The 12,297-nt window shown below is 39.4% G+C and overlaps 1 protein-coding gene across 4 annotated transcripts in view; it reads left to right on the top strand.

Annotated features, from left to right (window-relative positions):
* Nucleotides 1-12,297, top strand: part of rps6ka1 (ribosomal protein S6 kinase a, polypeptide 1) — a 49,869-nt gene extending 37,572 nt beyond the window's left edge. For all 4 annotated transcript variants that reach the window (XM_044142059.1, XM_044142058.1, XM_044142060.1 and 1 more), the window contains 20 exons: nucleotides 879-995; nucleotides 1,083-1,164; nucleotides 2,498-2,578; nucleotides 3,337-3,416; nucleotides 3,545-3,651; nucleotides 4,981-5,018; nucleotides 5,434-5,576; nucleotides 5,686-5,756; nucleotides 5,870-5,958; nucleotides 6,083-6,147; nucleotides 6,248-6,350; nucleotides 6,430-6,557; nucleotides 7,770-7,895; nucleotides 8,043-8,132; nucleotides 8,218-8,376; nucleotides 9,036-9,197; nucleotides 9,276-9,352; nucleotides 9,433-9,550; nucleotides 9,631-9,768; nucleotides 10,584-12,297. In XM_044142059.1, coding sequence (XP_043997994.1) covers nucleotides 879-995; nucleotides 1,083-1,164; nucleotides 2,498-2,578; nucleotides 3,337-3,416; nucleotides 3,545-3,651; nucleotides 4,981-5,018; nucleotides 5,434-5,576; nucleotides 5,686-5,756; nucleotides 5,870-5,958; nucleotides 6,083-6,147; nucleotides 6,248-6,350; nucleotides 6,430-6,557; nucleotides 7,770-7,895; nucleotides 8,043-8,132; nucleotides 8,218-8,376; nucleotides 9,036-9,197; nucleotides 9,276-9,352; nucleotides 9,433-9,550; nucleotides 9,631-9,768; nucleotides 10,584-10,706 — 2,097 coding nt within the window. In that variant the 3' untranslated portion in view covers nucleotides 10,707-12,297. The remainder of the gene's footprint in view (nucleotides 1-878; nucleotides 996-1,082; nucleotides 1,165-2,497; nucleotides 2,579-3,336; nucleotides 3,417-3,544; nucleotides 3,652-4,980; nucleotides 5,019-5,433; nucleotides 5,577-5,685; nucleotides 5,757-5,869; nucleotides 5,959-6,082; nucleotides 6,148-6,247; nucleotides 6,351-6,429; nucleotides 6,558-7,769; nucleotides 7,896-8,042; nucleotides 8,133-8,217; nucleotides 8,377-9,035; nucleotides 9,198-9,275; nucleotides 9,353-9,432; nucleotides 9,551-9,630; nucleotides 9,769-10,583) is intronic.

The following is a 12,297-nucleotide window of genomic DNA, read 5'->3' as shown; positions in this document are numbered from 1 at the left end:
GTTCCTTGTGAATCTCTCTCAGACTTTTGAATGGACTTTATGTCACTGTCCTCTCCAGGCTGCAGGCTTTTCTACTAATTTTGTGTCTTTTTCTGCCATGTTCTTTTTCCTTTTACTTCATTTCCCATTTCTATGCCTGAACAGGGCCCTCTGAAAAAACACCATCTTCTTGAATATGTGCTTTCTCTGGCTTATTCTACTTGTGTGAAATTGTCTAGACAATTTGTGAAGTCCATAGCAAAACATTTCAGTAATGTAAGTTGTTCCTTTACTCTTTGTAATGAATCTATATATGAATTTGATATTTTAAATTGAGTTGCTGGAGAAGTTTTAGATGGTAAACTTCCTTATTGTAGATTTGATGTAGATTTACCTAATAGTGAAACGGTTTGCATGCTGAGAAACAAACAAGACAAAAACTTGTTTTGCTTTTGATACTTGATGACTTTCTGCTGGTGTTTAGTCAGCGGCCCTCCGCCCTGTCAGACCTACCTCCAGAAGTCTTTGATCGAGAGGTTGAAGCCGAGGTTAAGCAGCTTGTCAGAAAAACAAACGATGAACCACAACTGTTCCCTTTTTGTAATTGCTGTGTACTTCCATTTAGCATCGCAGCCACCATGCTTTCCAGAAAGACGGCGTCAGAGTGATGAGAAGCTGCCGGGTGTAATCTGTCACACTGACACGCACGTTTCTCTGTTTAATGCCACTTCCTCTTTCTGAGTTTTATTTTGATGTAGTTCTACTTGCACCAAGAGACAACCTTATGTGGAAACATCAACTCGTCCCTCACACTTTTCTGCACGTCGCAAACAGCTACAGTTTGGTTGAAATCCTGCTGCAGACTGGATTTTTATACTCTTGGGCTTTTCTTTTTTTAGGAAGATGGAGACATCAAGGAGATCAACATCACCCATGTGGTCAAAGAGGGCTCAGAGAAAGCTGATGCCTCTCAGTTTGAGCTGCTTAAGGTTTTGGGACAGGGATCCTTCGGCAAGGTAATGACTCGCTTTTCCTCTGTATGCCTGTTTGCTGCTTTCTTAGCTGTAAAAGTTAGATGTCATCTAACATCTTGGTGTTTTTAGGTGTTTCTTGTGCGAAAGGTGACCCCTCCAGATGCCAACCACCTGTATGCCATGAAGGTCCTAAAGAAGGCAACTCTTAAAGGTACAAACGTTTGCAATTTATTTATTATTTTAAAGTTTGATCATGCAGAGCTGTACTTTCCCAAGCTACCAAGCTTTCACATGGTTTCAGTGGAATGTCTTTTTTTGTTGTTGTTGTGGGTTTTTGCCACATTTTCTTGTAAGAGGTTAACTACTTTTCCTGTTAGTGAAAGCCAGCTACATACTAGTGACTGAGCAAAGACCACCACCAGCCTGCCCCACCCACATAAGCTTTCTGTGGGTTTTTCACAGGTGGTGTGGTCTCATCGGTTGTATAAACAGGCAAAGCAGATGGTTCTCACAGTCTCCAACAAATTTAAAAGAAAAACTTGTTTTCATAAATTTTTACAAATTTCAGTCAATTTTATTTCAGGGTACAGGCACAAATTCTGATAACAGTGGGAATTAAATATTTTTGAACTCTGAGATTAAATCAGACCAAATGTTTCCTGTTTTGTCAGTTTGGAATTCCCCCAAATTATTGCTAGCTGAAAACAAGAATAATGTGTTGGGGTTTGTTGTTTTTTTTAGATACAATTTGCTCATAATAATAAGCCTTGAAACACATTTCTAATTAATAATGTTAATTATAAATTAATAGATATATGTGCAGTGTAGTTTTCCAAAAAAATAGATTTGAGAAAACAGTGAATTACACACAAAAATCCAACAAGTTTTGGATTTGGTTAGGCAAAGAGTCGTGTGAACAAACAGTGAAGTCTGGTGGTGAAGTTGCAAATTGCAGCTAAATGACTCTTAGTTTCCATTCAAAACACAAAGGACCCTCTCTTCTGTTTATATTTTTTAGAGGAATCTCCTATGAAATTGCTGTATAGAATAAGCCTGCTTGATATTAAGAAACATCACTGAATGTTGTGATAAAGATATCAGTTGTGATAAATGCTTTTTTATTTGTTTTCCTGTCATCTGTGCTTTTGACACTCTGTGATCTTTAACATTTTGGGGAATGTCCTTTGAGACTTTGTTTAATTGGTTAAACATTACATTGGCATGACAAAATTACATTAGAATAAAAAAAATGCAAGTCCAAAGCACTTTGGATATATTAGTCAGAAATCATTGCTCTCTAAACAGTCCTTTGTGATACATTGTACAACCTTTCCGTAATGCAGCTCTAGCTGATTCGCACTTTAATTGTGTTGAATTTCAGAATGTATTAAATGCTTACACTGTGATGAACACAGTATTAGTTAAATGTCTTTTCTTCCAAATGGGTTTATTGATTATTAGTCTTCCAATGTATCCCATTTTCAAGTCCTGCATCAAGTATAAACTATGAATAAATGCACTGAACTCTTCTTCCTTCCTTTCAGTTAGAGACCGTGTGAGGACCAAGATGGAGAGGGACATCCTTGCAGATGTCAACCACCCATTTGTTGTCAAGCTGCACTACGGTGAGCCAAACCAAACCAAAGTCTCTGTAACTGTTTAACCTTGATGTTATAAAATTGTCATTTTATATATATATATTTTATTTTCTAGTCTGAAAAATATAGTTCTATTTCATTGCTGACCACTGGAGGCGGTGCTTCAAGCGCTAAATGATCATTCTTGCGCAGGTCGAGTTTTGATCACAGTCACCTGTGACCTGACCGTGATTCTCTGTAGCCATACGACACCCCACGTTAAACCCTTTTTGTTCTCTCGCGGGCAAGTGTGGTTCTACGAAGCTGGTAGCTCCTGTGGGTACCACTGTTGTCCTGTCTGCTTGTTCTTCCACCTCTTCATTACAGTCATATCACACTTATGGCAATATTTAACCCTCCAATAGCCAGGATCACCCTGGTCACAGGTTTTGATGGCCATAATAATCCGGGAACTTACTTTACAAAAGCAGCCCGTAAATTATGTCAGAGTGTAAAACAACTAGAGTTCTACCACCTGTTCACCACTATCTGAGTGTATTTCTAAATATTTAACCCTCAAATAGCCAAATTGACACTGCATGACACCTGAAGGTCCTGCTGGCAGTAGAGCCACATGGGTGACTGGAAGGTCACAGGTGACTTTGTTGTGATTAACTCTCAACCTGCACATACGTAATAATGATCGTGCATTGTTTGAATCACTGCCTCCAGTGGTCATCCGGGACTCAGAACCGTAGTTGCAGTCGTAACTTTTGTTTTTCTTCCACAAAATTCTTCTTTTGTAGCATTCCAGACTGAAGGGAAGTTATATTTGATCTTGGATTTCCTCCGAGGCGGAGATCTTTTCACCAGACTCTCTAAAGAGGTGAGAGAAGCTTGAGAATTATTTCTAAAGGGGATTTTATTCAATCATGAGTTATGGAATCCTGCTGATAAGGTTTTGAGCATCTCCTTTTACTTTTTCTGACATTCGTCCTGTCTCGTGCCCGCCAGGTGATGTTCACAGAAGAGGATGTGAAGTTTTATCTAGCAGAGCTTGCTTTAGGACTGGACCACCTTCACAGCTTAGGCATCATTTACAGAGACCTCAAACCTGAAAAGTAAGTGCAACATCTCAGAAAAGCAGAAACTCATCAAACCAGCAGACAAAACATCCACACTAATAAAAATGTAATTTATTTTTATAATAGTCAGACTTTTCTAGAAAATTGAAGTATTTAAACATTGATGCAGCACCGGAGGGCTTTGAAGTTTTGGTATTTTTGTCAAACCAGGACTAATCTTTTTTTATTACTTTCTAACGGAGATTTTTTATTCCTTTCAACTTTGTAATTTGATGCCTCTGGATCTAGGAGAGATTATGTAACTTTTGGAGAGATCTGAATAAAATCTTAATGATTTACAAACCACCGAGTGTTCAAATCTTTGGTGGCTAATAATCATTGTTTATAGACTACACCTCTTTTTATTCAGTTTCAGGGACCTCCCACACAGAATGTGAGACATGGATGGATGGAAAATCATTATAAGACACATTTCTCTTAAATTTTTAAGTGATTACATTACAACAGAAGATTAACACTGAAAGGCACCAGAGATGGAGTTCTTCTCACAAATAGTGGTTGTGCAAATATTGTGCAATATCTTAATAGCATCCTGTGGAATATAAGCATCTCTTTCTAGTTTTTTTTTTTAAGAAATGGTGAGATTCAAACATTACAGAACATAATGGACTCTAATCTGCTGCAAAGTTCTGTTGTCCAAACACTCCAGGATGTAGAAAATGACCGATACTACTTCTGATCACTTTTCTCTTATCAGACCCTACACTTTAATCACACTTACACTCATCATATAGCTATTTTTTTCTTATTTGTAGTATGCTTATGTTCTGCTGTAACTCCTACATTCCCCTCTTTGGGGTTGGGGAAGGTACAGTTGAGCTTGCATTCCTATTTGAGACTAAATTATTCTCAGTCCTGTCTAATAAGTAAGCATGGTACTACTTTAATATTTTCTGTGACTTAACTTTGCCCAGCCTCTTGAATATTTATGCAGCCAGCTTCTCTGTTCTTTGAAGGAAACTAAGAATCATTGATTAAAAACTTCCCCAGTGAACACCTCCCCTCTCATCTGGCACATTTATGGATGTGTGTGTGAACTAATATTTTGACATGTTGATTTTCTCTGCTACATTATTGGTCCACATTTGTGCATGTCATTACACTCACCACCCAACTCAGAAATCCCAGATCAAGGGTAGAAATGTCACTAAACATTTTTCTACATTGTTAATATTTGATAAATCAGGGGCTGTCTGTATATAACTTTCCAAACCAATTCTTGTCAAGCTGTTCCCCCTGGAGTTGTTTTCTCCTCACCTTTTGAATGTCTCATTTTGATTCTGGACACTGTGTGTGTTTTCTTAGTATCCTTCTGGATGAGGAAGGACATATCAAACTCACAGGTGAGTCTCCTGTCTGCTCCTTCACCTTTCAGTATTTAATTAGTGCACACCCCACTGACCTTCAGCAGTCACAGTGCAGTGGTGAACTTGTCAGCCTGCAGTTTCCATTGTTAATTATTACACTTTATCTTATTGTCAGTCTGGGTTCTGCTGCCATTTACGGCTTTGAAGAAGTGATATCCTGTACACAGACCGGTCTTTGAGAAGGCCAATATATCTTTAAACCTTTTTTTACGTGTTTTGAAAAATGCATTTTAATCTAAATTATAACTGTCAGAAATGTATATACATTTCCCTTTTTGACTTGATTTATTAAAACTTTCTGAAGATATTCTAATTCAGTGAGATGCAGCTGTTAATCAGTTATATTCTGCAGCCTGTTAATGTTTTAAAAATAGTTTTGTGTTTACTCCAGATTTCGGCTTGTGCAAGGAGGCCATAGATCATGAGAAGAAGGCTTATTCGTTCTGTGGTACTGTCGAATACATGGCGCCAGAGGTCGTAAACAGGCAGGGCCACATCCACAGCGCTGACTGGTGGTCGTTTGGGGTACTGATGGTGAGGAGATTGAAAGAAATGAATGTTCTTAGGGTTATTAAAAACCTGTTTAAGTGTTATTTTTCTAAATGTTTCTTCATGTATGCTGACTGAAAGTTTCTTCTGCTAGTTTGAGATGCTGACAGGATCTCTGCCGTTTCAAGGGAAGGACCGCAAAGAAACGATGAATCTTATCCTGAAGTGAGTACAATCAGTTGACTGGAATATTTGTGCACTAGTTCCTGTTGTCACATACTGTCAGTCCGCTTCAGGGTGCAATAATTAAAGCTGTTCCGTATGCTTCTCTCCTGCAGGGCACGCCTAGGAATGCCTCAGTTCCTAAGTGCAGAAGCCCAGTCTCTGCTCAGGGCTTTGTTCAAGAGAAACCCTGCCAACAGACTGGGTTAGTTGATCAAGAACTTGGTTTTCACCAAAGGCATAATTTCTGACACGGTTTAAGAAAAGGGTCATTTTGATTTGTATTTGCAGTCGCTTGATGCTGCGAAAATGTTGTGTTGTGCTTCTAGGCTCGGGCGCTGACGGTGCAGAGGAGATAAAGCGACACGGCTTCTTCTCCACTATAGACTGGAATGTGAGTGTTTGTGCTCCTGAGGACATTTAAGTTGCACATAGATTTCTGAAAATGGTTCTCGAATCATCAGAGGTAACAAAAAAATATCCATTTTCCTCAGAAACTCTTCCGAAGGGAAGTAAAACCTCCGTTCAGGCCAGCTGTCGCCTGCCCAGACGACACCTTCTACTTTGACTCAGAGTTCACTTCCCGCACCCCCAAAGGTCAGAACTTAGTTATAGCGTGATGCGGCAGCCAGTAAAGTCATACATTTGATTTGATGGTTTTCTCATCATGTTCCAGACTCTCCTGGTGTGCCGCCCAGTGCTGGAGCTCATCAGCTCTTCAGAGGCTTCAGCTTTGTTGCGTCCACTCTGTTAGAGGAGGAAGGCTCAGCAGAGCCGCCTCAGCCGCCACACCCAGTGGTCCAGGTCAGCTGTCGGCAGTAAAAGCACATGTTTTTATTCAGCATTGTGTAACGCTGTGAGAGAAATCCTAAGAAAGAATGAGTGAAAAGCTAGGGTGAATATTTTGTCTAAAAGAAGATTCCTTCATAGAGATGCCAACATGCCTGCAGAACCGTTCTGCCCCAGATACCGATGACAGAAATAAACGTTTGTATATTTTACCTGAACTTAATCCCAATTTATGCAGCTAAAATAGTGATGAAACAAAATAACAAATAATCTAACCACGGCTGCTTAGACATTACCAGCCTTAAAAATTCATTCATCTTTGTCTCTTACTTAAACACTGATGAAGACAACAAGTTTAAGGCAAATGAAACAATTTACACAATATTTTACAGTAATATGATCCCAAATTGCTCCCAGCATTTAGAGGAACAATTTTTATTTAGTCTTTTCAGGAGTTCTTAACTACATGGAAGTATTTATATATTTTTAGTGCTGTTGTGCATCACTTCTGCACTAATAAATGAATATAATAATAAAAACTTTACAATCTCTTTGTTCTAAAACTCTAATTTTCTTTAATTGACATTTTTGTTGCAATAATTGAAAAATAGTTGCATAAATGTTTATGGATAAAATAGATTTTCTGAAATGAGTTTACTGAAGAGTAGTCAGCAAATGAATTAACAAAACTTTTCTTTTATTCTGTTTAAAAGAAGTTTAAAATATAGTCGATTGTAAAATTTTCCCTCTGTGCGACAATAATTTTATTTATTTCTATTGTGAACTAGAATAGAAATTAGTCCCAGTTCTCTCTTTTCAAGTATACTTTATTTAAATTTTGTGCAAAAGAGTAATTAATGAATTATTGTGACATTGGGGGAAAATTATGCATGTTTTAACTATATATTTTTATTTGTTTTATTCCTCTGCAGCAAATCTATTGTATACATTTCCAAAATATTAGTTTAACAATTATTGTAGTTTTAGTATTTTAAAACCAATATTTTAGACCCTGGTGCTTGGATGTAGAAATGATCATTTTTTAATAATATGCTAATCCCTGATGAATACTAATTAACAGCAGGCAGTGGGTTCAGAGCAGCAGCTGGAGTAGCTGCCAAAAACAAACAAACTCTTCCTTAGATCCATCAACGTCCTCCACCCTTGTCAGCTCTGTCAGCATGTCACTCCTCCGCTACTCTTCAAGCTTCATCTTTCTCTCTGCAGCAGCTGCACGGGAAAAACCTCCTGTTCAGCGACGGGTACGTCCTCAAGGAGGACATCGGCATGGGCTCCTTCTCCGTCTGCAAGCGCTGCATCCACAAAGCCACCAACACCGAGTATGCTGTCAAGGTATGAATAGATTCAGGAAACAAAAGAACAACCTGTCATTTAACGGCCAAGGAAGCACATCAAAACTAAACTGAAGTAGAAGGATGTGATCCAAATGTTTTTCCGTTTGTTAAAAAATGAATCTTATTCTGTAAATGTTTACTTCAGGTGATTGACAAGACCAGCACAGATCCGTCGGAGGAAATAGAGATCCTGCTTCGATATGGACAGCACCCCAACATCATAACGATGAAGGATGTGGGTCTAAATCAACACCTGATGCTCCTACTTCTTTTTAAAAGTGGGGAGCTTCTCTTTGTGTGAAACCTTGTTTTTGTTTCAGGTGTATGACAACGGGAAGCAGGTGTTCATGGTGACGGAGCTGATGCGCGGCGGAGAGCTGCTGGATCGGATCCTGAAGCAGAAGTTTTTCTCAGAGCGGGAGGCCAGCGCTGTGCTTCATACCATCACAAAGACTGTGGAGTATCTCCACTCCCAGGGGGTGAGCCTGGCCTGACACGCTGACCTTTTCATCCAGTCACACTGAGTCAGGGATCAAATTCAATGCACAATAATGTAATTTAAGTCCAAAGCTCATTTCAGAGGATTTTATTCACCTCCTAACGTGTGAACACACGCGATAATCTAAAAAAATGTACATGTTAATATTACTTAATGCAGATTCTTTGTTGAACTCTTAAATGGAGTCTGCTTCTCTATCATCTCAAGACTACTGTTATTTTTCTACCAAACTTTTTCCTTTCACTCGGTTTTCTATTAAAAGTGCTTGGACCTGGTTCTCTGTAAAACCAGCTTATGTAGCAGTTACCTTGTACAGATCATCCACTCAGTAACTGCCAGCTCTTGTTGGTTGTAACATTTGCGCTAAAATTCCTGTTTTGTAAAATTTGAATTTACAGAGAAAATTAGTCTTGGGTTTTCATTACATGCAAGTCTTAATCAGAAATTAACAGATATGTGTGATTCTGTGTGTAATGAATCTGTATCAGTTTTTATTTTTTTAACTAAATCACTACAATAAATTATGGATTTCAGGACACTATTCTGCTGAGTTGGACCTCTGTAACTTGCCTTCTGTCTCTCCTCTGCTTTTTAAAAATTATTATTATTTCTCCACTCTTGTGTCCTCTTGTTTTCCAGGTCGTGCACAGAGACCTGAAGCCCAGCAACATCCTCTACGTTGACGAATCAGGAAATCCCGAGTCCATCAGGATCTGCGATTTTGGCTTTGCGAAGCAGCTGCGCGCCAACAACGGCCTGCTGATGACCCCGTGCTACACTGCTAACTTTGTAGCTCCTGAAGTGAGCAGATCACACGTACAAGATGCTCTTTAAATGCGGTTTATCTAAATTGTAATGCATAATGATATGTGCTTCCAGGTGTTGAAGCGTCAAGGCTACGATGAAGGATGTGACATCTGGAGTCTGGGAGTCTTGCTGTACACCATGCTGGCTGGGTGAGTACTCCTTTATCTGTATTTTTCTCTCCTTTCACTGCTCTTTTTACTCACTCTGTCTTTTTTCTTACTTCCACCAGCTTCACCCCGTTTGCCAACGGGCCGGAGGATACTCCTAACGAGATCCTGAGCAGGATAGGAAGTGGCCACTTCAGCCTGGCTGGAGGGAACTGGGACACTGTGTCAGATGCTGCCAAGGTAGAGCTCAGACCTCAAACATTTAGTCACATATTTCAGTCTCTGTGGTGCACATTCTCATTCTGTTTGGACACTTCCAGGACCTTGTGTCCAAGATGCTCCATGTGGATCCACACCAGAGACTGACTGCTAAGCAGGTCCTCAGACACCCCTGGATCGTCCAGAGGGACAAGCTACCCAACAGCCAGCTCCCTCACCAGGACCCCAAACTGGTCAAGGTAACAACTCAGTGGCTTGCCTACATTTAAAGTTCCACAGTAATTCAGTTCAGTTTATTTATGTAGCACCAATTCACAGCAAAATGTCATCTCAAGGCTCTTTATGATACAAAAATAATTTCTATTCAATCATGCATGCACTCCCAACTGATTCTACTTATCAACAGAATTGGGTAGCAACTTATTACATTTACTCAGTTACATTTATTTAAGCAGTGTTTTGGAATAAATGTACTTTTAGTAGTGTTTTTACTGCACTGTACTTTTTACTTTTGCTTGTGTAATTTCATGATATATTTCTACTCTCGAGTAAAATTTCTGAATTTCTACCCACTGAGTAACTTCACTGAATGAAGAACAAACATGTTTTAGCCAAATATTCAGCAGAAACAGATACATATCTGCAGCTAAGTTTCATAAGTTCCAGAAATACTTGGAAAAACATTTCTTTTGTCTGGTTTTATCATTTTATATTTATTTATATGAATTATTTTCATTTTGGTCTTCAAAGTACCAATACAGAAATTTATATTTTGGTCAGTCTGATGATGTAATTTTTAATGACTAAATAAATTAGGTTTGATCAGTCACACAGTATTTGAGTAGACTTTTTGCCAAATACTTTGAGTAATTTCTTGGAGGTTACTTTTTATTTCTACTTGAATAATAAAAAAAGTAAGAATAGTGCTACTGAGTACAATTTTTGGCTACTGTATTCATTTGTTTATCAAACAGAACATTATTCTCAATTGATAATTCAGTAGATTTAGATCTAGTAACCTTTAGAACATTAGTAACCTCTCCACTGTTCTCAGGGTGCGATGGCAGCCACCTACTCTGCCCTGAAGAACTCCCAGCCCACTCCAGAGCTCAAACCCATCGAGAGTTCCTTCCTCGCCCAGCGGCGTGTCAAGAAGCTGCCCTCCACCTCCCTGTAGCGACTTTAAAAGAAAAAAAAAAAAAAAAACCAGCCATCCCGCTCAACGGAGCCTGATCTTTAAAGCCAACTTCAAAATGCTCCAAACCAGCCCAGTCAGCTTGCTCTGGGACGTAGCGTCCAGCCGCCAAAAACCAGCCAAGGAACACCGACTGTGGTCCTGCCCTCGTCTCGTGACATCACGTTCTCCTGCTCTCACTGTCGTCCTCTGTGTGTGTGGGCTCGTCGGCTGCTGGGAGCCCGTGGATTCGGAGTGGTAATAGATCTGGATGGTGAATGAGAGCGATGAGGACGCATGGGGGTGGGTGTTTAACAGCGGGGGGGCGGGGCTTTTTGGGAGTGACGCGTTTGGATGACCAGCGACAGAGCGGAGGCAGCCAATGAAAGTTTTCTCTCCTGATCATTGTTGTAATTAGTTCCTGCTGCACGCTTGTCTGTCGGCCTGTTCAGCTGTCTGCTTTTCTTCTTCTTTTGAAGCTTTATATTCCTTGTTGTGCTGCCAAATCGATGTGCCGACAGCACAGAGCCAGTTATTGTCCAACTGCTGTAAAACGTTTTGTTTTTGTTTGTTTTTCTTCAAAAAGCAGAATTAAAATGTTAAGTATTTTTGGTGGGCCTCTGGTTCAACCAGAACATTATGGATCCTGGGAAATGTTTTGGGTTGATGTTGATCTCAATTTGTTTGGTTTTACAGACCGTGTGTGTGGGTGGGTGTGTGTGTGTGTGTGTGTGAGTGAGTGTGAATTGCATGACTTGCAGTGTGCGTCAGTTCTGTCTGCAGCGTCATGTGCATGGTGATGTGAAGATGTCATGTGGCTTCTTTGTTTTCTGCTTCCTCTCTGCTTGGTTAATTAAAAAAGTCTCCTATTTTTATGACTATAAACTAGTGAAATAGTTGGCTTTCTGTGAAAGAAAATCTGCCCTCGGAACAATGTGGCATGTTGAAATCTGTTCAATGCTTTGGTTTCTCGTTTATTCCACTGTTTCTTGGATTAATGCATATTGAAAGCTGTTTATTGTGTTGGCTGCTTTTGTTGTTGTTTTCTGTGTTTTTTCTTTGCTTTGAAACGAAGTGGTTTAAAATAGTGAAAGACATGCTGAGCAGATCACAGCCTACAGGTCTCTTCTTGTGTTGTAAGAATGTAAAAGGGACACTTACTGCTGTCCTGATCCAACTGAGCACTCAAACACAACTGGCTGATAAAGCCACACACTCCTCCTCTTTACCTTTTCTTTTCCGGTTATCATATTAGAATTTCATTCTTTTTTTTGTTTTACCACTTTCATCACAATACATCAGTAATCTGTCGATCTTTCCTGAATCACTTCCTGAGTCACGTCGTTCTCTCAGCTCGGTGCCTGCAGATGAGAGTGTCTTGCATTATAATATGATTTTAAAAGGACAGACCTGTAAGGCTAGAAATATTAAGAACAAGCTGTCTTACCTCAAAAGGGATCAAAGTTCTGTTCTAATTCTTGTTTGGCAAAATGCTCATTCTTTTGACTGGTGGCATTGTGGGAAGATGTTATTGTATGATAAAGATGAAGATTTTTATATCTTATAAAATAAAAAACAGAGTTGCTATGACAAA

The sequence above is a fragment of the Gambusia affinis genome, linkage group LG16 (assembly GCF_019740435.1).
Source record: "Gambusia affinis linkage group LG16, SWU_Gaff_1.0, whole genome shotgun sequence".
In the NCBI taxonomy this organism is placed as follows: domain Eukaryota; kingdom Metazoa; phylum Chordata; class Actinopteri; order Cyprinodontiformes; family Poeciliidae; genus Gambusia; species Gambusia affinis.
This window is presented reverse-complemented; position numbering and strand designations above follow the sequence as displayed.